Source organism: Girardinichthys multiradiatus, chromosome 21 (assembly GCF_021462225.1).
Source record: "Girardinichthys multiradiatus isolate DD_20200921_A chromosome 21, DD_fGirMul_XY1, whole genome shotgun sequence".
In the NCBI taxonomy this organism is placed as follows: Eukaryota; Metazoa; Chordata; class Actinopteri; order Cyprinodontiformes; family Goodeidae; genus Girardinichthys; species Girardinichthys multiradiatus.
In genome coordinates, this window is record NC_061813.1 from 21977621 (window position 1) to 22005474 (window position 27854).

The 27854-nt window shown below is 39.3% G+C and overlaps 2 protein-coding genes across 3 annotated transcripts in view; one reads left to right on the top strand and one right to left on the bottom strand.

The window, feature by feature from the left end:
• Nucleotides 1-250: 250 nt before the first annotated feature.
• Nucleotides 251-9568, bottom strand: gdap1 (ganglioside induced differentiation associated protein 1). Its single transcript, XM_047349438.1, has 7 exons — nt 9444-9568; nt 7220-7449; nt 6803-6995; nt 3921-4094; nt 2617-2711; nt 1515-1629; nt 251-1431 (listed from the first exon to the last, which is right to left on the bottom strand). Exons 2-7 carry the CDS (start codon nt 7376-7378, stop codon nt 1079-1081), a joined length of 1089 nt encoding a protein of 362 aa, XP_047205394.1. The 5' UTR covers nt 7379-7449; nt 9444-9568; the 3' UTR covers nt 251-1078.
• Nucleotides 9569-9657: 89 nt separating this feature from the next.
• The window catches only part of jph1a (junctophilin 1a), a 52846-nt gene continuing 34649 nt past the window's right edge, over nt 9658-27854 (top strand). For both annotated transcript variants that reach the window (XM_047349437.1, XM_047349436.1), the window contains exons 1-2: nt 9658-10042; nt 14041-14809. In XM_047349437.1, coding sequence (XP_047205393.1) covers nt 9664-10042; nt 14041-14809 — 1148 coding nt within the window. In that variant the 5' untranslated portion in view covers nt 9658-9663. The remainder of the gene's footprint in view (nt 10043-14040; nt 14810-27854) is intronic.

Below are 27854 nucleotides of genomic sequence, written 5' to 3' on the forward strand. Positions count from 1 at the left end.
CCCAATAACCAGTGGAGACAGGCACCATCCCCCCTGCATGAATATGCAAGTATGGACAATTATATGAGTGCATAAGAATTTATGGACAGTTGCGTGGGTCTATCACAGTAAAAAGCATTAAAGCTTGTGGTTGTAATGTCACTTTAAATCCAACATGTGGAAAATTTGTGCGGCATGTAATTAAACAATTTAAAAAAAAGAATATTTGCAAAAAATGTCTCTCTCAGTTTCAAATAAAGGTAGAACAAAATTGCTTTGAAGTTCTTGGTTTATTTTTCAGACACATATTAGGCATGACATTGTGCCTATGTAAGTTAGACCCTAAATACATATGCAAGACTCGAAAACCAACAAAGCTTTTGTAATGTGTGAAGCCAGCTGTTGGTGCAGTTTAACTGCAGTCTAGAATACAACACTAGGACTTAGCAAAAAGGTGCAAATAGCACACTATGGGATTTCAGTATAGTTTCTTTTTAAAGTTCCTACCATGCAAAGGTCAGCATTAACTAAATAAATGACAAGCACCTTTGAATAAACATATGTAACTCGTTAAAATAATAAATGAGATCAAAACATGTTCGATTATCTTTGTGTTTTTACATTTAATTGATTAACTTGGACCCTTAAACATGGAGTTTACATGTTTCATGTAAAAAATTTTTACATTACTGTCCAGTAATTGTATCCGTTAATATATATGTTATATATGACATATCTACACTGTTCTTCTTTAAGGTTTGCCAGTCATAAAGTTAGCATTCATGTTCAGCACTGGTGACTGCAGGAAGGACTACAGTTCTGTAAAACCTTTGAAAGCAAGACGTAATCATACTTCTATACCTCTAAAAGCTGGTTCTTAACACATGTTCATATTCAGCTTAGATGGTAAATGTTCTGTTATATGTGACTGAAACTAAAGCATGATTTCAAGCAGCTGTAATTAAGGTTGATAAAAGTGCGTTGTGTGCAATAGACACAGAAAACAGTGTTCATTGGTTCAGTTAGATATAACAGATAGGGTTAATGACCGTTTAAACCAGTTCCACCAATGTTTTGTTCCAAATCTCCTCACCCTTCTTCAAGTGAAGGAATTGAGCCTCTTCTTCATGTAGAGAAAGGCGAGGTACGTAGCTCCCCCAAGAAACCCGACCAGCAGAGCTGTGCCAACTATAACCGGAGCGTTCTTTTTGGCAACTCGGAACGCCACAGGAAGAACAGCAGAGATCAAGATGTTGTTGACATAACCCAGCACCCTCCGGAAGGCCTGGCGCTCCACCACTCGCTCGTAGTATGTTTCCACGTTGACTCGCCTACCGTTGCCCCAGTAACGTCGGGAGAGGCCGAGGAACTTCAGGCGGTGCAAGGTGACAGCCAAAGAGACGTCAGCAATGCTGAAGAAGTCTCCGCACAGCCATGATGGGCTGCCTTCCTCTGGTAGAAGAAGAAGAATACATTTCAAGTGATAAAACATTTTTATCCCAAATGTTGCTTACAGTGGTTGTTTTCTGACATACCTGGTGTTTCCTCCACTCTTCTCTGCAACTCTTTCTCCACCTGGTCCATTACACTCTCCAGTTCATCCAGAATCTTCTTGAGATACTTCAGGTTGTCATGGTCAAACAACTTTGACTACAGAAACATTTGATTAGAGACACTCATGGCACATATTTACCTTTATTTGACATGTATTCAACACACATTGAAAAAATAAGGCCCTAAAATTATCAGTTTGGCTGGCAAACTCGCTAGTGCCATATGGAGATGTTGTAATGCACTCACATTCAGGTGTTTTGAGACATTTTTAGTTCATATTATTAATTTTTAGGTCTACTAAAAAAGAAATTGTTACTAAACATTGATGTGAGCAAAGAATACTTTTAGACTTATTTAGATCTGGCAAATCAGTCCTGAGCAAATTTAACACTAATTACTTTGTCATGGATCAGACCCCAGAATGCAGACAGGCAGGAAGCAACGCGATGAAAAGAAAAAAAGGTTTAAATACAGAAAAGGAAAAACTCACAGCAGACAGGATCTAACAGATGCAGTTATGAACATGGATAGGCTTGGCATGACAACAGTCCAGGACATGGACAGGCTTGGCTTGGCATAAACAAACAGTATGCATCCGCAAGGAGTAAACAAAACAACAAGGGGACTGATTAGCATGAAACAGGTGGACAGAATGAAGATGATTATGGAGGCAGTGGCTGAGAGTAGAAACAAAACCTGATACAAAGAAACAGAGACAATAAAACCAAAACTAAACTGCACCATAAACAGAATGAATAAGAAACTAACCCAAAAAGGAAATAACTAGAATGCCACCAGGGAAATATAAGCAATCATGAGCAAGATCCAAAACAATACTCAAATAAATACAAATTATGACATACTAAATGTTTTAAATACAATAAATCTGCACTCAGTCAAAACTTGAGTGTAGACCTTAAAATTTCTCTCCAGCTAATCATACTAGCAAAGCTTTTTAGTTTCATTTATGACTCAGTTCAGATACTGTTGAACATAGGTATAATAGGAAAACTCATTGGTGTGTAGTTCTAAATTGCATTTGTGCACATTTGGCACTTTGCTAACATCATTATCCCAACTTACTTTCAAACGCCTCTGTTTTGCTACGTAAGCATCTTTGAGCTCTGGGTTCTGCTCAGCCAGTTTCGCCAGCTCGGTCTGTGTGTTTCCAATCTGTGCTGCCAACAACAAACAGGCACAGGCATCATAAGGCATACTTTAGATTCCAGTGTGAAATCAGTTATTTTTATGCAAAGGTTATGCTGATAGACAGATCTGGTTCTGGTAGAACGTTTACACTCATAATGGACCTTTAATGATGCACTTGAACCATACTTTTGTGGGGTGAAATAAAAACACAACCTAATATTTCATTAATTTAACCCCAACTAATATTAAAATGAGTGTCCTTTAACCAGTTGGAGAAAAAAAGACATATTTTCGGAACCTCAGTGTCATTGTCCACAGTGAAACACGTTTGCCATTAACCGAGAAGCCATCAACCAAAAACAAAATCTGCAGATGCAAAATCAACACATTCAAGCTCGACTGAAATTTGCAGCTGCCCACATGGACAAGATGAATGCCTTCTGGGTAATGTTTTTTTTTTAAGTAACAATTAGCATGTTTTGAGGAGAATCTAAGAACACTGTACTAACTGTAAATCATGACAGTGAAAGCATCACATTTTGCTGCCAGTGGTACCAGTCCATTATGTCAAATGCTTCAACTTCCCCTAAAATCGACACCTTGAGCATTGAACATTTAATCTAGCTGAGTGTTTCAAGAGGATCACAAACACAACTAAAATCTGGTTTGGGAACAGAAGACGTAAGGCAACATTAAGCATGTGGAATAGCCCCTGCCTCTACTCTATTGAAAATTTGTGAACTATGCTTAAAAGCCAACCAGTGCTTGGAAACCAACCAGTTTAAAGGAACTCTACCAATTCTGCCAACAATATACATGACCTATCCTGTCAGAATCATACCATAACTGTGTTGATGGCATCAAAGAGGCCGTGATCAATGTGTAACTTGCTAAGGAACATTCAAATTTCAACAGGGAGGTATGTATATATTTGACCCTGTATGTATAATGTTAACCCTGTGTAAATTGGAAAACAAACCTTCAAAAGAAATCTAACTTGTACATCCAGTTCTTGCTTTCCCACCCATTAGCCCTTAAAATGAATACGAAAAACAATGCAAATAGCATGCAGTTTTAAAATAAGGTGTATAGTACAGAATAAAATATAAGAAGGCAAGGAAATAAATAAAATAAGCAACAGCAGTTTTGCACAACCAATGTAATATTCAATAAAATAATGAAATAACTAAAGGTGTCTAAAGGATCTAAACCTTGAAATGTTTGGATCTCAGGCTTACTTCTTATGGATGCAGCAGCATATGTTGGTATATGGGATTCAGCTGTGATCTCAGGATGAAGGATACAGCCGTGCGTATATGCATCCATCGGCAGCGAGTCCAGCAGCTCCCTGTAGTGCTGAACTCTGAGATAGTACCTGTTGCCTTCTTCAGGAACCAGCCTGGGAGTTCCCTCTGGAGATACACAGAACCGGGAAACAGGAAAAATATTGACATCAAAACAGACTTTAAGAAAAGCTGATGTGTTGATACATGATATATTCATTGGAGAAAAAAGAGGTCTTATGGCTGTAAATATACTCATGGAAAACTAAGTACACCTTATGATTTCAACGCTTGTAAACTACCTGAAGCAGCAGGATGTTGAAGTAGTTGTTGTATGTCTCTGACATCATTGTGGTGAAATTTAGGCCATTCATCTTTACCTTACTTACTGCTTCAATTGACTTGAATTTTGTTTCTGCAAAGCTGTTATCCTCCCACATCATTACAATCAGATTGAGGTCTGACCGGGCATTTCAGCACCTTGTTTAATTCATTTTGAGCCATTCTATTGTAGACATTCTGCACAATTGGACTGTAAGTCAGCTGACTCTAAAATACTTTGGTATACCAAGGAGCTAATGGTAAACTCAAGAAATGCAAAAGTCCCAAATCACCAGCCCTCCATCACAGTGACAGTTGGTATGATATGTTCTGTTTGTTCTTTGCCAACCATGGCACTGTCCATTATGGTCAAACATCTCTACTATGTCATGCTGCCACATTCTTTTTAAAAAAAACAAGGAGTCTTTCTCCTAGCAATACTTTCAAACAAGCTATACTTGTTCAGTTTTTTTCTAATCAAACTGACCTGAACGTAAACATTTTATATGTTCTTAGGCAGGCCTTTAGACCTTGAGACGCAGCTCTGGTGTTTTTCTTTTTTTTAATCAATGCACAGTCTGACAAATAATTGCTTCTCCATGCCCAATGCTGAGGTCTTCTCTTTGTGATTATGTTGACACACACCTCTATCCTCCAGTGCAGCACCATCCTAAAACTCTTGCTTTGATATATCTGGTCACACTTACTGATGATCAGGTATTCAAGTGTATTTTATTAACAGCACCTGGCTGCACCTGGCTTTCTCAAATTCAAGGGAGAAACCTTTGTTGTTTTCCAATGACTGTATATAACATATATATACAAGAAAGGAGAGATTAAGGAACACTCATAGAATGCTGACAGTTAGGGATGATATGTTTGAAAGATACAATGTTTAAATATTTCAAGTTTCAACTGAAGTAATTTCATACTTACTTGATTTTATGTCATTTGCAGTTCAGGATCTGAGCGCACATCTTTGGATGATTGCAAACCAAAAGAAAATTCAAAGCAAATAAAAATAAATACACATGCAGGTTATAAAACATTTTAACATCCATCCATCTATTGTCTATACCCACTTATCCATACAGGATCACAGATGGGCTGGTGCCCATCACCAGTGGCCAAAGGGCGAGAGGCAGGGTACTTCCTGGACAGGTCGCCAGACCATCAAAGGGCAACATAGAGACATGCAGGACAAACCACCATGCCTACACACACTCTTACCTAAGGACAATTGAGACCAGTTAACATAACAATCAATTTCTGGACTGTAAGAAGAAACCAGGGTGCCAGGAAAGAGCTCATGCATGTACTGGGAGAACATGCAAACTTCATGCAGAAAGCCCCCAGGCTGCAATTCTACAGACTTGATAAACAGAAGAACTAAAATGAGCCAAATCCTCTGACATCAGATGTCTGACCGCTTTCCTTTCCTGCATTGCACATACTGTTGTCAAATGAAGGTACTTCATGAGCTCTACTTCATTTACAGTGACTTGCTAAAGCAATCATATCACATTAACCTTTCTACATTTAGTCACATTACAGCCACACTTCAGTGTGATTTACCGGAATTTTATATAATAGAATGACACAAAGAACTATATTATTATGAAGTTGAAGACAAAAGATACATGGCTTTAAAATATTTTCACAAACAAAACAATTCTGAAATGTGTGGTGTTCAGCATGTATTCAGCCCCCTTTACTTTGTTGTCCTGAAATAAAATCCAGAGCAAAGAAATTCATTCAGCAATCCCAAAATTAGTAAACCTGTGCATAATTTAATCTCTGAATTGTGTGGAGGCCTCACGGGTTTGTTAAAGAGCAGTAGTGCACAAACAGCATCATGAAGACCAAGAAACAGCAGACAAGTCAGTCATAAAGTTGTGAAGAAGTTAAAAGGATGGTTAGTCTATAAAGCAAGATCTGAAGCTTTGAACAATTACATTAAATCAAATTAAATAATTTAAAGTTATTAACTTTTCAGGTCTTATTCATTTTCAGTACATGTCCATAAATATTGCCTCTATTTATTTACAACCCAACAAAATTTTACAAAAACAATGTACATACAATGGATCTCCCTGATGAATCATTTTACACCATATACTCTCCAAGAAAGTGTGTTCAGCGTCATGCTGTGTTGATGTTACAAAGCAAAAGTTTAGATCAAAGAGCAAGTGTTGGAATTGCCCTGTCAAACTATTTGGTAAAGCAAAACGGATATCATTTTCAGTTTCTAGATGTAGAAAGCTGGTAAAGACAGAAGGCTCGTAGCTGTAATTGCATTAAAAGGTAATTCTACAGAGTAATTCTGTTGAACTGAATACAAATCCATTAAATATTTTTTTATTTACATTTGCAACAAATTCTGAAAGCCATCTATCATTTCTTTCCACTTTACCATTATGAAACACTGTGTTAGTCTAGCACACAATTTCCGAATGAAATATATTAAAGACTGTGGTTTTAATGTGACAAAACTGTGCATAGCACTGTAGTCTTACCATCATTAAAGTTCTCCTCCAGATAGTCTATGATCTGTGTTGGATCACAGATGACATTGTCGTTGTGGACCAGGACCGGCACCTCACCCGCAGGGTTCAGACGCATAAACCACGGCTCGTTGTGTTCACTGAGAGGAAGGCTCACATCATACTCTTCACAGCGCAAACCTTTCTCCGCTATGGCCAGACGCACCTAAATGATAACCATAAGCGTCAGTAGAGACCTTCTTTTTTCAGAGCCCTCAAATAACTTAATCCAGTATGTGAGGGTTTTATTAACAAATCTTTGTCTTTTTAATGATATCATGAAACAATTCCAAGACAATGTTCTAGTTCCCGCGTTGCTGTTGTAAATAAATCTCTATCAGGGAGCTATCCACTGAGCTGTGGTGCTGAAACTTGATGACAGCTACTCACCTTCTGAGAATTGAAGGACTGGGTCCAGTGATAAAGCGTTAGTTTAGATTCCTTGTTACGCGGTACTATGGAACCCTGTTGTTGTGCGTCTTCTTCAGAGCAACCCTGTATAAGAGCTGCTTTCTCCTCTTGAGTTTCAGGGCCGTTCTCCGACGCCATTTTATCTGTTTGCGTTGCAGGGGACAAGAGGATGGCAGAGTGCTACGCCACTGTTCACAGTGTTGCTCCCCCTGCCGGGCAGGCGTAGAACGTGAAACAAAATAAAGCGGGGTTTTTACTTTCTTTACGTGCGCATGATCATTTCTACTTTTCATTAACAGATATATACGTCAGAAATGATCGAGAAAAATATTTGATGTTTTAATATGATTTTACACAATGACAGCTGTTAGTTTCCGCTTACAAGGATAGCATGGTTTTTAAAATTTTAAACATGCCTGATTTGAAAACAATTGCACTTTGATGTAGTGCATTGCAAAAGTTGTCATACCCCTTCAGCATGTTTCCATTTTACCACATTGAATCCACACAATATAATGTATTGTATGGGGTTTTATGGAACAGGCAAGCACAAAGTAGTGCAAAACTGTGAAGTGAAAGAAAATGAATAAAATGTTTTTAATATTTTCTACCAATAAAAATCTGAAAGACGTGGTTTGCATGCATTACCTCCCCCGGAGTCAACACTTTATAAGGCGTCCTTCTGCTGCAGTCATATTGGAATGGAATGCCTCAAACAGCTTTGCATATATCAAGAGTACTGAAAGGTGAACCTCTGCCCCAGTCTAAAGCCTAAAATGGGTTTTCTCCCACTGTTGCATTTAGCTGTATTTAGCTCTGTCCATCTTCCCATCAGCTCTGACCAGCTTTCCTGTCCCAGCTGAAGAAAAGCAAAACCACAGCATGAAGCTTCCACCACCATGTTTCACTGTAGGGATGGTGTGTTCAGGGTGTGCAGTACTATTTTTTAACACATAGCATTTTGCATGTAGCCCAGATATGTTTGGGTTTGGTCTCATCTCATCAGAGCACTTCTTCCACATGTTTGCAGTGTTTCCTACATGGCTAGTGTCAAACTGCAAACAAGGGATGTTGTTTTAAAACATAACCCAGTTTGACCCCTGCTTATTCCTGACTGGTGTTTTGTTTGGTCTTTGTGATGCTGTTAGTTCACTAATGTTCTCTAGCACAGCCTCCAGAAAACAGCTGGATTTATATCAACATTAAAGAATCTACGGGATGACTGTAATTATTAATTATGTGAATTCAGAAGGCAGTTGGTTGCGTTGGATTAGATTAATAGGTATCATAGATTTTCAGATTCTCACTATACAATACTTTGTGTCTGCCTCTACTGTTAGGAATTGTCTTTTGGAACTGCGGCACTGGTAAAAGCTGACTGTTAATAATAATGCTGGTGGTAGCTAAGCAGAATAATAGTTCAAATTAATTACTTATCAGTCTATTAATATAATAACTAATTAATACGTATATGTTATAAGTACTAAAGCTTGAAAAGCTTTGAAAAGCTAATGTAGTAGATATTTTTTCAGTTTTCAATCATTTGTATGCAATAATCATAATTTTACCGCAGAGAGCGCCCTTGTCCTTTTTTCAATTCTACAGCCATCTCACGGGCTTTTTCAGTCCTATAAAATATTAGATATATACGTGGATGGATCCCGCTAATTCAGTTCTGAGTAGGATTTCCTTTAATTTTCTTCTTGAGGTCTATTTAAATTTTAAAGTGGTTCAAGAATACCATCAGCTAAAAAGCTATGAAGTGATGTCACCAAAATAAGAAACGCATGCACTATATTTTTTATTATAGTCCAAAAGAATAGCACGATATAATCTCATCATTGATAATTATGGCCAAACAAGTTTGTTGGGGATACAGCTACTGTCGGAATTTCCACCTGTGGCCTGCGAGGCGCGTCTTTCAAATGTGGCACAAATTTAGAGGTGCCTTATTTTGGAGGGTCTAAGGCGTCAAGGCTCTTCAGCGAGGGGTGGGAGAGAGCCCGGCAGAGATGAGAGTGGGAGGTCCTCCGTGGCGTGACGTCGCGATTGGCCCGGTGCCTTTTCGTCAGCAGGGTCTCCATACCTCTCTCTCTCCCTCTGTGATCAGTGGGTGAGAGGGGGGAGACAAGAAACACACAACGGAGAATCCGGGCGTGCGCCTCCGGTAAATGACGCCCACCATTCATACATTTACTCTTACCGTTATGCATGCCTTTTGTATTACATATCGGTGTCTGGGTTTTCTCATCCTCTCTGATTTCTCGCTTCTTTGTAGTCATCATTATCATCATCCTGCTCGCCATCGTCCTTTCCTTCACAGCGCCGGTTCTGGAACAGCCCACTTCGGTCCTGGAGACGCCCGAGTCTGCAGCAGCAGCAGCAGCGCGATCTGCGTTTTTTCCCCCCAGCCTTTTATCTGAATGACGGGCGGAAGGTTTGACTTCGACGACGGTGGCACTTACTGCGGGGGGTGGGAGGATGGCAAAGCCCACGGGCACGGCATCTGCACCGGACCCAAGGGCCAGGGCGAATACGCCGGGTCCTGGTCGCACGGCTTCGAGATCGTAGGGGTGTACACCTGGCCCAGCGGGAATACCTACAAGGGCTACTGGTCCCAGGGGAAGCGGCACGGGCTCGGCGTGGAGAATAAAGGCAGGTGGATCTACCGAGGAGAGTGGAGTCACGGCTTTAAGGGTCGCTACGGGGTCCGGCAAAGCCACAACACACCTGCCAGATACGAGGGGACCTGGAGCAACGGGCTGCAGGATGGATATGGAGTCGAAACCTACGGCGATGGCGGTAAGAACACACAGCGTCCGTGTGGCTTTAGCAGATCGTGTGTTGTGCAGCTGGTGTGTAGGTTGCCCAGACTCATACCAATAGACTACATGTTTACATAAAGCTTCAACTGATGCGAACTGAGATTGCGCGCTGCAGTCTGTGGTCAATGGCGAGATCCGCTCCAATCCCCCAAAATAGTTTTTAAACGTAGGTAATTCATTTCTTTTGAGCCACCTTTAAAAAATAAAATTAGAAGTGCATCTCATTTGGCAACTACCGGTTGCTCTTCGCAGGCAATGAGAGGACTGAGACTCTTCTTCAGTGACACCATCAAAGCAAATGGGCCCACTCAAAGCATAGTCAGAATATAAATAATCTCCCTGTCATTTTCTTATTGAACATTCTGTGGAGAAGCATATCCCCAGGCAGCATGTGTATGTGGGGCCTCACCTGGATTTTGTTTAGGCTGCATGTGGGTCCCACTTTTTAACTACAGTTAACCTATTTGAAATCTGTTTAAACAATTCACTGTGGGTCAGTTATGCAACCAATAGCTGACACATAGTTCCAGCTGGGGCCAATTTTCAGCCCATTTCCTACCAGTATAGGCCCCATATGCGAATGTTGGTTGAGGCCTCAGGGTTTTATTTGGGCCTAAGCAGATTCGATTTGGGGGCCCACTTCCAGCCAAGCCCACAGCAGTTACTACAGATTTGAGAGCAGAGCCCGTCCAAATCAGAACAAAACTGACCAGCTGCGTAGGATTGCCCAAACTACCAAGAGACCCCCTAGAGGTCACAAGCCAGGATTACAAATCTAAAAAAAACTCAATAAACTTTATAAATTGATTATTTAAAACAGGTGCACTAGAGAAGGACAGGGCAAATCCCAGAAAACAAAGAATGAAACCCCTCCACACTGTTTAGCTTGCTAATTTTCAATGAATTAAACACCAGGCTTATTGGATTTATACACTTTAGACTTTGGCCTCAAAAGTACTGAATGATTAATTACTTCCCCATATGTTTCTTTTAAGCTTAAATTAACCTATTAAGGCATTTTTCTAATAATGTATAGGGCATAAAGGGTTTGTTTATATTATTGATCAAATCGATTGCTTATTGTTCTCATGTGTATATAGAAAGTAGTGCTTCTTGTATAAGTTGATTTTCATATTTCTACCTATGAGCTGGAATTAACTGAAACTCCCTTCAATTTCAAAGAGTAGATTAGCTTTTGATGTTGAGTTGTATGTTTTGATATTTGGATGTGACTGGTCAGAATAAGTTCTTATTTAATATAGGTTTTGGAAGATTGGAACGTGTCTGCCTGATAAAGCGCTGTGACCAAAATTTTGCATGTTAAATTTTGCAAGTTTACCTGTGAGCAGGAGTTTTGATGTTTGTTTTAGGCATGCAAATCTACGTCAGTAGTAATCTTGCAGGGAGGCCATGAAAAACTTGTGATCTTTGGGAATATATAAATGTTTTGTATTATTCAGTTAAGTAAAAATGTATAAACTTTTTTCTGATTGAAATATTTTGCTGTTGAATGGGTTTTAAACATTAAACAAACTACAACTATGTCAGTATACAAGGTGTGGGCTGGTTGCTAATATTCTTATACCAAGGTTTTTAAAAGTAAAATGTCCTACTGTTTAAGTTCTTTAAAATAAATGCCAGAGAAAGTTCCAGTTTGACAGGAGCTTTCTCCTGCTATATGGAGCGTAGAGTAAGGCCGCACCACCCCTCTGTCACCTTTTTGTTGCCCACTGCCGGTCAGCTGGCTAAACATTTTTCCTTTGCTAGCACGAATGACAAATTTAGCTGTTTCAAAAAATTTCTGATTGCAAAAAAAAAAAGGAGTCGAAGTGCAGAAACTGAAGCACAGCCACCCATTGAGTCAAAAACATGTCACTGTTTTAAAACTACAGCTGCTAAGCTACCTGAACAGATAGCTGGACTAATTAACCAGATGATATAAGCTTGTTACACCTGTGTTACTTTTTGAAGAGCACAAATGCAAAAAGTATAGTATTCTGCACAATCACCAGATAATAAACAACTACTTCTAAATGTAGTAGTTGTTTATTATACATCTTTGCTTAAGTTTATATGTCAAAATCAAAGTAGCAATAAATAAATGCTACTGATAACATTTAAACTATATTTATCAATATGTTATATTAGTTAAGCAATGGTAGGAATATTTGTTGCTTTTTTGTTTCAAATAAAACAGATTAAATTATATTATACTGTCACAGTGTGTGGGTGTGGAGCTGGACCCAGGAGCAGATGGGAGCCATGGATGAATATAAGTCTAATAAATGAAAACAGAGAACTTACAGAAGGCACCAGGAAAGGCTGGCTAAGAAACACAGCAGAGTCACAGGCACAATGATGGGAAGTATAATGGGAAGTGTAACTGGACAAATTAGGACCACTTACATTAGGCTCATAGACCCAGGCTGGGGAAGATCGGTTTATCCCCTGTGTTATACACTTCAGCTGTCAGTGGTCACAATCTTATGCCTAATCAGTGTCCTAAAAATTCTGAAACTACAGGATGTACAAATAAATCCATTATCTCAATATTCAGCAACTTGAAGTTGCATATACATTAGGTCTAAACATGTTGGACACACTGAAAATGAGAGAAATATGTTTACTTGTTTACTGTATGTATTGTGTATGCCAAAATAAATGCAATATAAGAACTGATCTAATCCATCAGATATTATCTCTAACACTAAAACACTCTTATTTTCTTACTGAATACAGGGTTTTCTTAGCGTTGTTACACAAGGTTCTTTTCTTACTATAAACATCCAAGCCTCTGAGTAATTTCTGGTCTAACGGAGGCCTTATGGTGCAGAATAAATGCCCAACATATGATGGTTACAGATTGCTGGGCTCAGTAAATCAGCTGATCCTAGAGGATCTACTCAACATCTGGCTGTCTGACCCTGTTGCATTCTGATAACTTGATCTGCAGGGTTACCAAATTGGACTGCAGTGCAGAGCCAGTCTGTTAATCTCACACTGTTTATCCATCTAAATTCCCACCCAGGCTTGTGTAGATTTTTTTTTCTTCTTTTTGTTAATATGTGACCATAGCAAGTTATTTCGTTGTATTGCATTGTATTGTAAATGAGATTAGAACAACGTATTAATTAGGATCAGGATTGTAATAGGATGCTTTGAAGAAGCTACAGTGGACCCCCACACCCTCATTGAGGCTCAGCAGCACTGAATAGGATTACTGAAATATTCTCCTCATTACGTGACTTATAGCAATTCCATGTTGTCAAGGGCAAACCGGTAGAAGTGAATTTTGCTTACCGTCAGTGAGGAAAGTTAGTGGTTCCCTTAAAATAGGATCCTACCTAAGTGATTCTTGTTTATCCCAGGTGATTTGTAAAATCTGGTCTTTGATAAAGTGTGCGATTAAGTCAGCTGTGCTTACCATCACTGATCTAAGAAAAAGGAAAGCAAACATTGCATTAGCCAGTGTAGATTGGACCCATTTTATGTTGTTGTATGTATGTTAAGTGTATTCCCTTCAGTACTTTTGTGAATTCCTTAAATCATTTCAGAAATGCCTTACATACTCACCTACAGCTCATACTCTTAGCCTCGTCCTGAACTTGATTAGTAGCAGAAATAATTTCTTAGAAGTAGAGGAGCAAATTTAGTTTGTCTTATTACCATTATCAAATTTACTGCCTCACTGTGCTAGCCCATGTTTAAATAGTTCACGTTAGGGCTTTCTCAAACAGGTCCTAGTCTTGACCACCAGAAGTTCCATTCCTGAAGAATGCCAAGATACAATCCTCATTTTAAACTATTTTCATAAGCTAGACATGATATTTTCCGCCTTGAATGATAAGACATTCAATGACATAAGCAACATATGCCAGGAGCTTTTAAGTAGACAGTGCTTTAATTTATAACGTTTCAGGATAAAACCTTAGGGAACCACAGCAACTCACTGGTTCATGTCTACTTGTTTCCCAGGAACCTATCAAGGCCAATGGATGGGTGGGATGCGTCATGGTTATGGCGTCCGTCAGAGTGTTCCCTATGGCATGGCCACCGTCATTCGCTCCCCACTTCGTACGTCCATGGCCTCCCTGCGTTCCGAGCAGAGCAACGGTGCAGTTCTCCACGATCTCTCCTCCCCTGTGGACACGCCAACGGGCACTCGTGGTGGCTTCGTCCTCAACTTCCACTCAGACAGCGAGGTCGTCACCGGGAAGAAGAAGGGCTTGTTCCGCCGGGGCTCACTTTTTGGCAGCCTCAGGCAGTTGCGCAAGTCTGACTCTCGGACCTCTATCTCCAGCAAACGCAGCTCGGCAAGAAGCGATGCCACCATGAGCCGAATCAGTTCCAGTGATGCCAACTCCACTATATCCATCGGTGATGGTGAGCTGCCAGATGAGGACCTACCTCTGGAGGACCACGTGGATGCAACTACGACTGAAACCTATATGGGCGAGTGGAAGAACGACAAGCGGAATGGATTTGGTGTTTCAGAGAGATCCAACGGGATGAAATATGAAGGAGAGTGGCTTAACAACAAGCGCCATGGCTATGGGTGCACTGTTTTCCCAGATGGCACCAAAGAAGAAGGGAAGTATAAAAATAACGTGCTGGTGCGTGGAATAAGAAAGCAGTTGATTCCTCTTAAGAATCCCAAAACCAAAGAGAAGGTCGATCGAGCTGTGGAGGGGGCACAGCGGGCTGCAGCCATTGCGAGGAGTAAGGTGGAAATTGCCGCTTCCAGGTAATGTGATGTTTATGTGCATGTGTGTATTCATTCCTCCTTCTGTATATGCATGTGGGTGTGCACTGATTAAATAAACAACAAAGACAGGAGACCATCCTCGGGCAGTTTTTTCACAGATTAAAGGCTCTGATTGTACAGTGACCAGTGTTCTAACCTTTATACAACATCATCAGTGAAGGATTTTGTGTTGCCAGGGCAAACATCCCTGGAAAAAGGTTCTACTTCTATACCCTGCGCAAGTTTGTCATTCCTAGGGTGAGGGGTCAGGCATCTTTGTTTGCATTTTATGCGTGATTCGTGTGTCTGAGAGTTCACGTGTGTGAGCTGTTTGACCCATAGCTGTGCCCACGCCAAGTATTGTTATGATGTGGCATCTGCTCTTTAACAGGTGAATGTGATGTGACCTTTTCATCCTGAGGCCCCCCCCCCCCCCCCTCCCATACACATACACACACACAACCACCACCACTATGCTGGGGCTCACAGCATTGCCTTGACATCCTCTGCTTTCAGTGCATCAGGGAATTGCATGAGTGATGACTGAGTGAACGAGTACAAGCTGGGAAAAGGTTTTGATGCAATCAGGCATGGCTGATTTTGTTCCTGCTCTCCCAAGGGGGGCACATAAAGTTGCATGTATGAACATGTCAAGAACGATTTATGAAACTTGAAAGCCCAGATGTGTCAGTGCCATTTAAACTCAAAAGGTAAAAGATAACATGATAACCCATGATTTGATGTCCATCCTTACCAAAACTGTACCAATTTTTGTGTGAAGCTAATTAGAATATGATTTTTCTATCATTATATAAAAAAATTTTAAATAACCAAAGATATGTAATTTTATTTGTGAACATGTACTGTATTTCCCTTAAAACTTAAATAAGGTTTGAGTGTTTCCTTTACAGGTAAAGTTCTTGCACCTATTTGGCTCATTGCCTACCTCTATTAAGGTTTGTGCCATATGACTTAAGACAATAAATCATCAATGTCTTTATTTCGGGACCACAAACTCCGGTTTCGAATATGAACAGAGACCTTTAACTAGTGTGCTTGCATAGCAACTTATCCAGCATTTCTTGTGATACGTCACTTTGTGCCAAAGACAAAGTAAACCTTTGGCTGTTTTATGAAAGAATTGAACAATTTGGGATGTGTCAGATGTGTTTACATCCAGTCATCATCTTTCATATGGCTCATATACATTTGGGACTTGTATTGTTTTATTTGAAGAATACTGTTTTCAGGGTGGAATTTTTATACAACAGACAACTTCATTTATCTTTGGTTATTCTTAAAGTAGAACTCAGGCACAAGTTTGAATTTAATTTTGTCTTTTTTGGGTGCACACAAGATTAATAATATGCATACAAGTGCAATTATATACATATACCCCACTAAAATGTTGATAAATGTCATTTAGTCATGGCATGTTAAAGTCACCACTTACAGGGGTTGGACAATGAAACTGAAACACCTGTCATTTTAGTGTGGGAGGTTTCATGGCTAAATTGGACCAGCCTGGTAGCCAGTCTTCATTGATTGCACATTGCACCAGTAAGAGCAGAGTGTGAAGGTTCAATTAGCAGGGTAAGAGCACAGTTTTGCTCAAAATATTGAAATGCACACAACATTATGGGTGACATACCAGAGTTCAAAAGAGGACAAATTGTTGGTGCACGTCTTGCTGGCGCATCTGTGACCAAGACAGCAAGTCTTTGTGATGTATAAAGAGCCACGGTATCCAGGGTAATGTCAGCATACCACCAAGAAGGACGAACCACATCCAACAGGATTAATTGTGGATGCAAGAGGAAGCTGTCTGAAAGGGATGTTTGGGTGCTAACCCGGATTGTATCCAAAAAACATAAAACCACGGCTGCCCAAATCACGGCAGAATTAAATGTGCACCTCAACTCTCCTGTTTCCACCAGAACTGTCCGTTGGGAGCTCCACAGGGTCAATATACACGGCCGGGCTGCTATAGCCGAACCTTTGGTCACTCATGCCAATGCCAAACGTTGGTTTCAATGGTGCAAGGAGCACAAATCTTGGGCTGTGGACAATTTGAAACATGTATTGTTCTCTGATGAGTCCACCTTTACTGTTTTCCCCACATCCAGGAGAGTTACGGTGTGGAGAAGCCCCAAAGAAGCGTACCACCCAGACTGTTGCATGCCCAGAGTGAAGCATGGGGGTGGATCAGTGATGGTTTGGGCTGCCATATCATGGCATTCCCTTGGCCCAATACTTGTGCTAGATGGGCGCGTCACTGCCAAGGACTACCGAACCATTCTTGAGGACCATGTGCATCCAATGGTTCAAACATTGTATCCTGAAGGCGGTGCCGTGTATCAGGATGACAATGCACCAATACACACAGCAAGACTGGTGAAAGATTGGTTTGATGAACACGAAAGTGAAGTTGAACATCTCCCATGGCCTGCGCAGTCACCAGATCTAAATATTATTGAGCCACTTTGGGGTGTTTTGGAGGACCGAGTCAGGAAACGTTTTCCTCCATCAGTATCACGTAGTGACCTGGCCAGTATCCTGCAAGAAGAATGGCTTAAAATCCCTCTGACCACTGTGCAGGACTTGTATATGTCATTCCCAAGACGAATTGACGCTGTATTGGCCTCAAAAGGAGGCCCTACACCATACTAATAAATTATTGTGGTCTAAAACCAGGTGTTTTAGTTTCATTGTCCAACTCCTGTAGGTCCTGGCATAATTCTGTCTTGATATTTGACCACTCTTCTTGACAGAATTAGTAGAGTTTATTTAAATTGGTTGGTTTTCCTGGCACGGACCCCTAAGCACTGTTCATCCACATTTTTTTTAATAAGGTCAGGGCCATTTGGTCTGCTTAATCTACTCCAAAGACAGTTTTGATTGTGTTAAAGAATTTGGAGTTAGTCACCCCCCTAGTCCACTTTTTGCATTGCACCTGAACTGGCAGTGAAACAGCCCCACAGCATGATGGTACCACCACCATGCAGGATAGCAGGTACAACAATCCTATGGTTTGAAAGCAATGACTCAACTAAAAACATTTAACCAAAGCATGAAAGTTTTTCCATTAAGCATTTGTCTTTTTCGTGTGGGACGCTGCAAATTCCAGTTAGGCTTGAAGCTATCTACTATTATCTCTTGGTTGGCACCCTCTCAAATCCATGGTGATGTAAATGTGTTTCACTGTAGACATTGATGTTTCAGCATCTTCTCATTTATGACATGCTTCATCCTAGGTCATTTCTAAATACCCTAACCAAATTTCTTTCATCTGATGGGGACAGTTTGGGTCAGATGGCTGAAACTGGGACACAACTGGGTGTTTAAGCAGGCCAGGTCAAACACATATCAAATCTCATTTTGAAGTGGACAAAGCAAGATAACATTAGACTTTAATAATTACCTATGCTTTAAAAAACAAAATAGATCTGTGCATGGAAACCAACAATTGTTAGCAATTTCCCCAAAAAGAGTGGTCAAATATCCAGCCAGAAATATGGCAGAAGCTTAGTGGTGGCTCCAAAAAGTGCCTGGTCGAGGTACAACCTGCTAACAGACGTGCAACCGAAAATTAGTTGGATGTGTATGTGTATATTTGAATCTGTTTGTATAATTATAACCATGTATACATAAGAAAAGATCTACAGCTAGTTGTAATTCAAGTTGCTAAATTCATTGAAGCTGTTTTTTGAACTCTTGGAAAACGGAGAGTTCTTCCACATCTTTCATGGGATGTTCAGGCCTATTATAGATGATAGAACCAAAAATATGGTACTCACCAGAACCATATTTTTGCATCTTTTTCATAGTTTAAAGATTTATGGAGTAAATTGTGATTCAATAAGAGCCTTTTTAAAGTACTTTGATAATGTAGACCTCCATGTATGTTTATTCTGTCTTTATTGATTTATAATTTTTGAGTAAAACTGAAGGGTGCCAATCGCATCACAAAAGCCGACATGGCAGATTGATGCATTTTGTCTTACCCACATGGTTTCAAATATTGGGAATTTAAAGAAACACACATCAAGTTGTTAGGCAGCAGACAGCTCAAGTTTCACAATAAAACATGAAACCATCACATTAACCTAAATACTTATTGGAATATTTATTGAATTAGCAAAGCTGTTTCCAGTTCTTTTTGTCAATTTTTTTAATGCAGGCATAAATATTATAGCAAAATATTTAAAATTGTTTGTATATAACTGTGTCAAAAGACAAAAACATATTAATGTAAAATTAAAATAGTCATAAAAATTAAATCTTTACAAAAAAATATATAAAAAAGATTTCGACCAATAATTGCAGACTCTTTTATTAGCTCGCATTATTATACTTATATTTTGCCTAAATTACTAAGGAGAATACATGTACTTGCAGATTCCAATGGTATAAACTAACATATTTCAGATTGAACATGTTTAATGTAAAATATCTTTATTAATTTCTTTGCCAACGAAAGAACCCGCGATATGTATGTCCGTGACGGACATTGAGGTTCAAATAATCCTACTGAATCCCAAAAGAAAAATGGCGGATATTTTTTAAAGCAAAAAATATCTGATAACCTCTTTGGTTGTTTACAGAGGGCAACACTTGACCAAATGCATGGCATTAAGGCCACACTGGGGAAAGGATTCAGTTTGTACAAAGTTTGTATATCAAACAGCAAGATCTGCTGAACTGAGGGATCAGTTATCGTATGCATCATGTGTATGCAGCACTGAAGTCTTAAAACTATTTGCCTGTAATCAAGATATAATCAAGAGAGAGTACATTTACGTTCTGAACTCCACAGAATGGCGAGTTGTAAGCAAGTTGTGTCAGTTTGGTTGTACAGTACAGTGCCCTGTGAAAGATGCACTCGTATTGATCCGGTTCTAGTCACATGACTCCATGTCTTTGATTCTGCAGCGTTCCCAGAGGACGCAAAGGGAGATGAGTGCAGTCGGAGAGTAAAATGGATAAAACTGTATAATACAGCATGACTGAAGAAGCTGCATGTTTTCTGCGCTGATGTTTTCTAAAGAATCTGCGACGGGTAGAAATGGAGGAGCAGGATGGGGAAAAAAGGGAATGGTGAGGACATGCCTGTTCCCCTCCCCTGTGGGTTTACAGTAGAGAGGAGCTATCCCATCCGCCTCTGGGATGGAGCTGATGACCTCATGCTTTTGATGAGCTAATCAATAGAGCCAGTATGATGCAGTGGAGTGAAGTTCTCTGTCTCTCATTCACAGTTTTTGTGCCCGCCTATCTTTGCAAATGGGCACTTTCACTAAATCCACACCCCGCGTGTGTGGGCGCTTTGTGTGGTGTGGTTAAACGAGGCCTGAGAACCAAGATAAATGACCATGCCACTTAAAGGTTCATAGACTCATGAAGCTTCTCTCGTGAATTGTTTTTGTTACAACAGTTTAAGTATCTTGGTAACTCAGCAGTTTCTCTGTATACACAGTATGGTACTGTGAGGGCCTGCGTTACCTCTCAGCTTCCTGTCTAAATCTCCTCTCCATATTTACAAAGTACATGTGTTTAAATGACTACACAGGTGCATGTCAATAAATTAGAATAACATCAAAATATTATGTGGATTCATTACACACTGAGATATTTAGTTATTTATTTCTGTTAATCTGATGAATAAAGCTTGCAGCTAATAAAAACCTAATTTACAAATTTAATTTCTCAGAAACAAAATACTTTTAATAATTAGATGTGGTGTTGTAGTCATTTTATGGCCAATACAATCATGGAGAATGAGACTGACTTAACAGTTCTTCAGCAGACAGTCAAGGACCCCTCAATAAGGAGAGTAAGATACCAATGCTAACTGCTAAAGTAGTAAAGTGCTGTGTTCAAGAATAATAATGGAAAGTTGAGCAAAAGGAAAAGTGTTCAAAAGCAAGTGTCTTGACAGGAGAACCACCTCAACATAGCCATAGGCTGATTGCCTCCATGCCACACCGCAATGATGCAGTAATTCATGCAAAAGGAGCTCCAAACAAGTGTTAAGTGCATATACCATTCAGCACATAGAAATTCTGACATTTCTGTATTTTAAATCATTTTTTATTTTATATCGTATTCTTATTTTCTTAGAAACTGGATTCTGGGTTTTCATATCTGTAAGCCATAATATTTAAAATCAACAAAATAATACTTGAAATATATCCTTATGTGTGTTAGGAATCTTGATGGGTGTCACTTTTTGTACTAAATTTCTCTAATACCAAGATATTTTGTATAGATTTCTAGAGATTAGAGCTGCGCAATATAACATATCGCAGTTGTCATGTCAGTTTCAATATATACAGTATTGCAGTCGCAATATGATGCTTGAAGGCAGTGTTTGGTAGGGTATCATATTTCAGTTGTTGCACATGCAAATTCTGCATACCAACAATTTCATCTGTTGGCTGAATCAGCTGCCACTGATCGCCACTATGGATGCACATTCTTAGTGGCTAAGATGCTAAAGCTCTTTAAGAATAGAGATGATATTGTTATAACAGAAAAGAAATTTAAAAAGTCATAAAAAATGTGGGTCAATCACATTAGATATTGTAATTTTAATTTCTAGCTTTAGCATTGCCAAATGCATGTTTTCCTGGTGGTGAGTAGCCCTAATTCAGATGCACCTGTCAAAGGTTGCAATGGGCAAAAAGGCTCTGCATCTATATATTACTAAATACCATCAAATTCCTTACTGTTAGTTTATGCCATGCAATCCAGATGGGTGTACTTGGAGATAGTTTAATGCCAATGTTGTCTCTGCAGGTTGTAGTTAAAGGTTAACCAACAGTTGTTGGGACGAATACCTTTCAAGTTTTTTACTGACTCTCTCAGTGGTGTTAGTGTGTTTTCATTTTGTTCCGTTTTCCGTTTTGTTGGAGTTATACATCCACCGTCATCACGTTTTTATAATATTTGCTGTTACATTAAGTTTAGGGATAGCTATTTTGATTAGCATTTAGCAATAAATCAACAGCTGAAATGAAGAGTCGTCTGCAAAGCACAGAATCATGTGGCAAGATGAAAAGAAGGATGGTAGGAATTCACTACCCAGGTTTAGGATACTGTGTACACATATTTGCAGAACCATTCTTGCACTCCGTTTTGCTTTTGTTGCGGACACCATGCAGTCCCACCCTGAAAAATCCAGGTTGATAACGGAAACACTTAAAAAATATACACTTAAAGTCAATATAGACAGGCAAAGGTTTATGCAGTGTTATATACAGGTCCTTCTCAAAATATTAGCATATTGTGATAAAGTTCATTATTTTCCATAATGTAATGATGAAAATTTAACATTCATATATTTTAGATTCATTGCACACTAACTGAAATATTTCAGGTCTTTTATTGTCTTAATACGGATGATTTTGGCATACAGCTCATGAAAACCCAAAATTCCTATCTCACAAAATTAGCATATCATTAAAAGGGTCTCTAAACGAGCTATGAACCTAATCATCTGAATCAACGAGTTAACTCTAAACACCTGCAAAAGATTCCTGAGGCCTTTAAAACTCCCAGCCTGGTTCATCACTCAAAACCCCAATCATGGGTAAGACTGCCGACCTGACTGCTGTCCAGAAGGCCACTATTGACACCCTCAAGCAAGAGGGTAAGACACAGAAAGAAATTTCTGAACGAATAGGCTGTTCCCAGAGTGCTGTATCAAGGCACCTCAGTGGGAAGTCTGTGGGAAGGAAAAAGTGTGGCAGAAAACGTTGCACAACGAGAAGAGGTGACCGGACCCTGAGGAAGATTGTGGAGAAGGGCCGATTCCAGACCTTGGGGGACCTGCGGAAGCAGTGGACTGAGTCTGGAGTAGAAACATCCAGAGCCACCGTGCACAGGCGTGTGCAGGAAATGGGCTACAGGTGCCGCATTCCCCAGGTCAAGCCACTTTTGAACCAGAAACAGCGGCAGAAGCGCCTGACCTGGGCTACAGAGAAGCAGCACTGGACTGTTGCTCAGTGGTCCAAAGTACTTTTTTCGGATGAAAGCAAATTCTGCATGTCATTCGGAAATCAAGGTGCCAGAGTCTGGAGGAAGACTGGGGAGAAGGAAATGCCAAAATGCCAGAAGTCCAGTGTCAAGTACACACAGTCAGTGATGGTCTGGGGTGCCGTGTCAGCTGCTGGTGTTGATCCACTGTGTTTTATCAAGGGCAGGGTCAATGCAGCTAGCTATCAGGAGATTTTGGAGCACTTCATGCTTCCATCTGCTGAAAAGCTTTATGGAAATGAAGATTTCATTTTTCAGCACGACCTGGCACCTGCTCACAGTGCCAAAACCACTGGTAAATGGTTTACTGACCATGGTATCACTGTGCTCAATTGGCCTGCCAACTCTCCTGACCTGAACCCCATAGAGAATCTGTGGGATATTGTGAAGAGAACGTTGAGAGACTCAAGACCCAACACTCTGGATGAGCTAAAGGCCGCTATCGAAGCATCCTGGGCCTCCATAAGACCTCAGCAGTGCCACAGGCTGATTGCCTCCATGCCACGCCGCATTGAAGCAGTCATTTCTGCCAAAGGATTCCCGACCAAGTATTGAGTGTATAACTGTACATGATTATTTGAAGGTTGACGTTTTTTGTATTAAAAACACTTTTCTTTTATTGGTCGGATGAAATATGCTAATTTTGTGAGATAGGAATTTTGAGTTTTTATGAGTTGTATGCCAAAATCATCCGTATTAAGACAATAAAAGACCTGAAATATTTCAGTTAGTGTGCAATGAATCTAAAATATATGAATGTTAAATTTTCATCATGACATTATGGAAAATAATGAACTTTATCACAATATGCTAATATTTTGAGAAGGACCTGTATTGAATTCTCATTTCTTGATCTAGATTAAATTATTTGCCAGTAAAAGTTGTAAAATAAAAGTTATGTTCACTTGTAAGCACTGGTGTCTTGTAGCAAGATGTTTCTGGATTCATATCCGAGCCAGGCCTTTTCTGTCTAGCATTTCCATGTTCTCATGTGTTGCTTTTCTCAACAGTCAAAAAGATGCATATTAGGTTAATTGGCATGAGTGTGTGTGCATGGTAGTGTGTATTTGTACTGTCTTGTGATAAATTGGCAACCTTTGAAGGGTGTACCCTGCCTCTCATGTATTGACCATTTGGGAATAGGCACCAGTCACCCCACCAATATTACTTCTTTAGTTATCCAGGTAATGTGTTATTCTATTCAGCCCACTCTGTGGTTTCATTAATTAGACATTAGTCACTTTAACCTATTTCGTTGGGTTGATAACCTCACCCAGCATTCTGGGTCAAACCTGTTGAGTGAAATTGATTCAGGTTTGGATTGGTTCATGTATGATCCAGAATTGCATTCGCAAAATAAAGCCAAACTGGGTTGAATTTATGAAGTACAGTGAGAGACCATCTAGAATTTGCAGCCCCTGGTTAGAATATTCAATTACACGAGGAGTTTTCTCGGTGCTATCACCGAAACCACATTAGATCACAACCACATCGTTTCTTAATCAAACATTTGAGTGTCTTTTGTGGTTTGGTAAAGAATAAGAATGATGTATGTTCTGTTTTTTTATTATTATTTTGGTATATGCTCATTACTCTTAAGGATCAAGATTGTCACAAGTTGTTGTTTTTTGAAGGTGTACCAAACAACCATAGGCTGACAACCAAAAATATTGAATCATTAACAGTTTATAATTTGTCTCCCTAATAAAACACAAAAATAGTTTATTAGAATTTTAATATTATTTAATATAATGTTTGTGATACAAACTGTGATTGCACCACTGTAATTCTTATTTCAAATGTGGGTTATAATCTATTGCGTTTATTATGGTGCATTAAGCTCAGTGAAATTTTTTAATTGTTTTGGAAAAAACTAAACTTTGTTTTAACAAATAGAATAAATGTTTCACAGATCACAAATTGTGTTTAGAATGATCTCTGTTCAGTGTAGATTTATCCAGTTGACATTTTAAACCGTCTACGTATTTTAGATTTTGAACTAGAGATGATCATAATTAGTCCAGGTTCTTTAGAAAAACAGGGAAATAGCTGCTTTTCATCAGCGCCAAATCGGAAGCTACCAACGTTAGCGTCATATCTATAGGGTACAGGCTAAATTAAATCTCTGACATCTTCCTTTTTTTGTTTGTTTTCACTAATACAACAAATCAAACAAACATGAAGAGTCTGTAAACCAAATCATGAAGAGTCTGTAAACCTTGTTACATAATTCAGGTGTGACTAGTTTTTGTGTTTTAGAGTGTCAGGTTCAAATGTGGTGCTAACATCAGCATTTCTAGCTAGCCCACAATGTACAGCCAAATTTCCTTACAACAGTTAAAGAACATTCTTGTCTTATCTATCAGTCACATTTTTTATTCCACTGGTCACCTAAAATGCTGCCACATAAATTATTTAGGAGATCTGGGGGGTTCTTCAATGCTAATTTGCCCAAATGAAGTCAACTAACATCAACTGGATAGCGTTTAACAAGACAGACTTCCTTAGGACAGGAAATATCCTGACGTTTTAATATCATGAGATCTTATTTTTAAAGATCTCGTTAAACCCTGAGGGTTTATGTAATCGGAAAATGTTCAGTCAAATGTGTAAAACAGCAAACTAGGCTCCTTTTCAGTACTTCCCTTTAAATAAAGAAATAGTGGGGTGCATTAGGCATACATGCACCTCTATCTGCATTTGCTTATTCAGAGCTCAGCTATATCCGCTCATAAGCCCCTCACATACATACACACTCCGATGCACACAGCCTGCTAAACAAACACATACGGAGTACATGCACTGCATGTGCGTCTCTGCTAGTGTATCAGCGCTGCGCGCTGCCTAAATAAGGCAAGGCATCAGTTGGCTTATCAGCACCAGCCAGGAATATATACCCGTCCCAACACTGATATAGCCCAACGCCATCTCAGTCACACTACCATCTCTCCGAAAAGTGTGTGCGTGTGTGTAAATGTGTGTGCAAATCTTTAAAGAACAGAAGAAAAAGAAGCAAAGGGAATGGTCAAAGCTTTGTGAGAGTATAGATGTGGAAATATGTGTGTAATGTGTTTGTGGTGTCCAGGGTGTTTGTTCATCACCTGCTGTGCTGGGTGACCTCCGTCACACACCACCAGGTCCTTTTTAGGGGAAAGTTATTCAACAACATGTGAGCAGAATTATTCCAGCACACTGTATAACATCAACTGTGCCACAACAGTAGGGGCTTCTTCTCAAGCAGTTGTACATTCAAATATTTCTTTATATTTAATCTTCTGTCTCTGTTTTATCGTGACAGAGTGAAATTTGTTTGGCTAATGATCCCTGATCAGGTGGTGCCCAGATTTGTTAGTCTGGCTAAAAAGTTTATGTTCTAACTATAAAAGTAATTCTGTTACTAGTTAATTATAATTATTAATAGTTGCTCATAGTTAAAACAACTGCTGTTTTCAGCCTTTTTTACTGGCTGAATCAAAACTCAGATGTACACATATAAAATAACTGACTAAATGGGGCTCGTATATTGTTAATATTTATTACCAGAGTCAGTGCCAGCTACTACATATGACAGAGCTATAAATAAACCTGCTGATGCAGTGACACATTTCATCATTAGTTGAGCAGTTTTTAAATGACCCACTGTGCAATCAAATTACGCAGTGAAAATCAGTCTTCTGTACCTCACTGCATTACTATTATATGAAGTCATAACTAGCAGTCATGTGTCAGTGGAAACAATTAAAGAAATGAATAAATAGCTACCTTATTAATTAGGAGCTTTTATATTTAGGTATTTACAGCAGCCTCCATATTTGTCGGCGCTTCTGTTAAATATGAGTAAAAAGCATTAAGATAAATTCGTCTTTTATTGCAGTTGCTTAATCTCAAACTAAAATACTTTGGAAAAAATCCAACCTATAAATATAATAAATTTATTTAATGGGAAGAAAATTATAATACCTCCTATAAAAAAAACATACCTTGCTAAACTCGTCATACCCCTTGAACTTTTCCACATTTTCTTACGTTACAACTACAAAAGTATTAACTTTTAATAATACTTAGGCTACGTTCCCACTGCAGACAAAGAGGCCCAAATCTGACTTTAATGCCCAATGCGACCCATATCCGACTTTTTCATTGGAATCAGAATAGCCCATTTCTGATCAGTTACCTACAAAAAATTCATAGTTATGCCACTTTTACATGTGGTACTAAACCAGATACATATCTGAGAAGTGTCCATAGTCATGTCGCATTTGATCTGACTTCTACGTCATTGTCCTGGCTCTGACTATGTATCCACGCAGACTTCATTAAAGAAGTAGCAGTCATTGCTTCACATTCAATTCAATTCAATTCAATTCAAAAATACTTTATTAATCCCAAAGGGAAATTAAACATAAGGCCACTGCTAAGAGTTCTGCTCTCTTACTTTCTTCATCTTGTTATTTTGTGGTCAAGACATAGTTGGCTCCTATTGCTCAACAACTTAATAATAACACAGAGATGCCGACAACCATTATTACTTCGGTGAACATTGTGTTGCTGCGTGACGTCTTGATTCTTCATCTGCGCATGCTGGACGCTTAGAGTCATGAACCATTCAGACTGAAGTCTGATGCCGGTTGTATTTAATTAGTAGTGTGAACGACCATTAAGACCTACACTGTGAGCATAGCCTTAGGCTACGTTCACACTGCAGGTCTAAATGCTCAATTCCGATTTTTTGGCGAAATCTGATTTTTTTTGCGTGGTCGTGCGAAATTTCCAAATAAATGTGACTTGTAGTGATCTCCTGTGTGAACGCATTCATACAACTCAAGTGTCTCGCATGCGCAGTAGACGACGCAATGACGTCACATGTAGTGAGCGTGCTTAGTGTTTGCGGAAGTAAATATGGATGGAAATATTGGCCTGTATTTAGCAATTTTTAAGTTGTTTTCCAACTGGAGCCTGCATATTAACAGCGGGGTATTTTTAAGAAAATCGAAAAGAAAGAGAGCCAGGT

What these genes read in the sequence shown, in the direction of transcription:
- gdap1 (XM_047349438.1), bottom strand. Translation starts at nt 7,378, where the DNA reads ATGGCGTCGGAGAACGGCCCTGAAACTCAAGAGGAGAAAGCAGCTCTT. An exon ending in TGCTGCTGCATCCATAAGAA is followed by an intron (nt 2,712 to 3,920) that starts GTAAGCCTGAGA and finishes TGTTGTTGGCAG; the next exon opens with CACAGATTGGAAACACACAG. An exon ending in AAGAGTGGAGGAAACACCAG is followed by an intron (nt 1,432 to 1,514) that starts GTATGTCAGAAA and finishes TTCTTCTACCAG; the next exon opens with AGGAAGGCAGCCCATCATGG.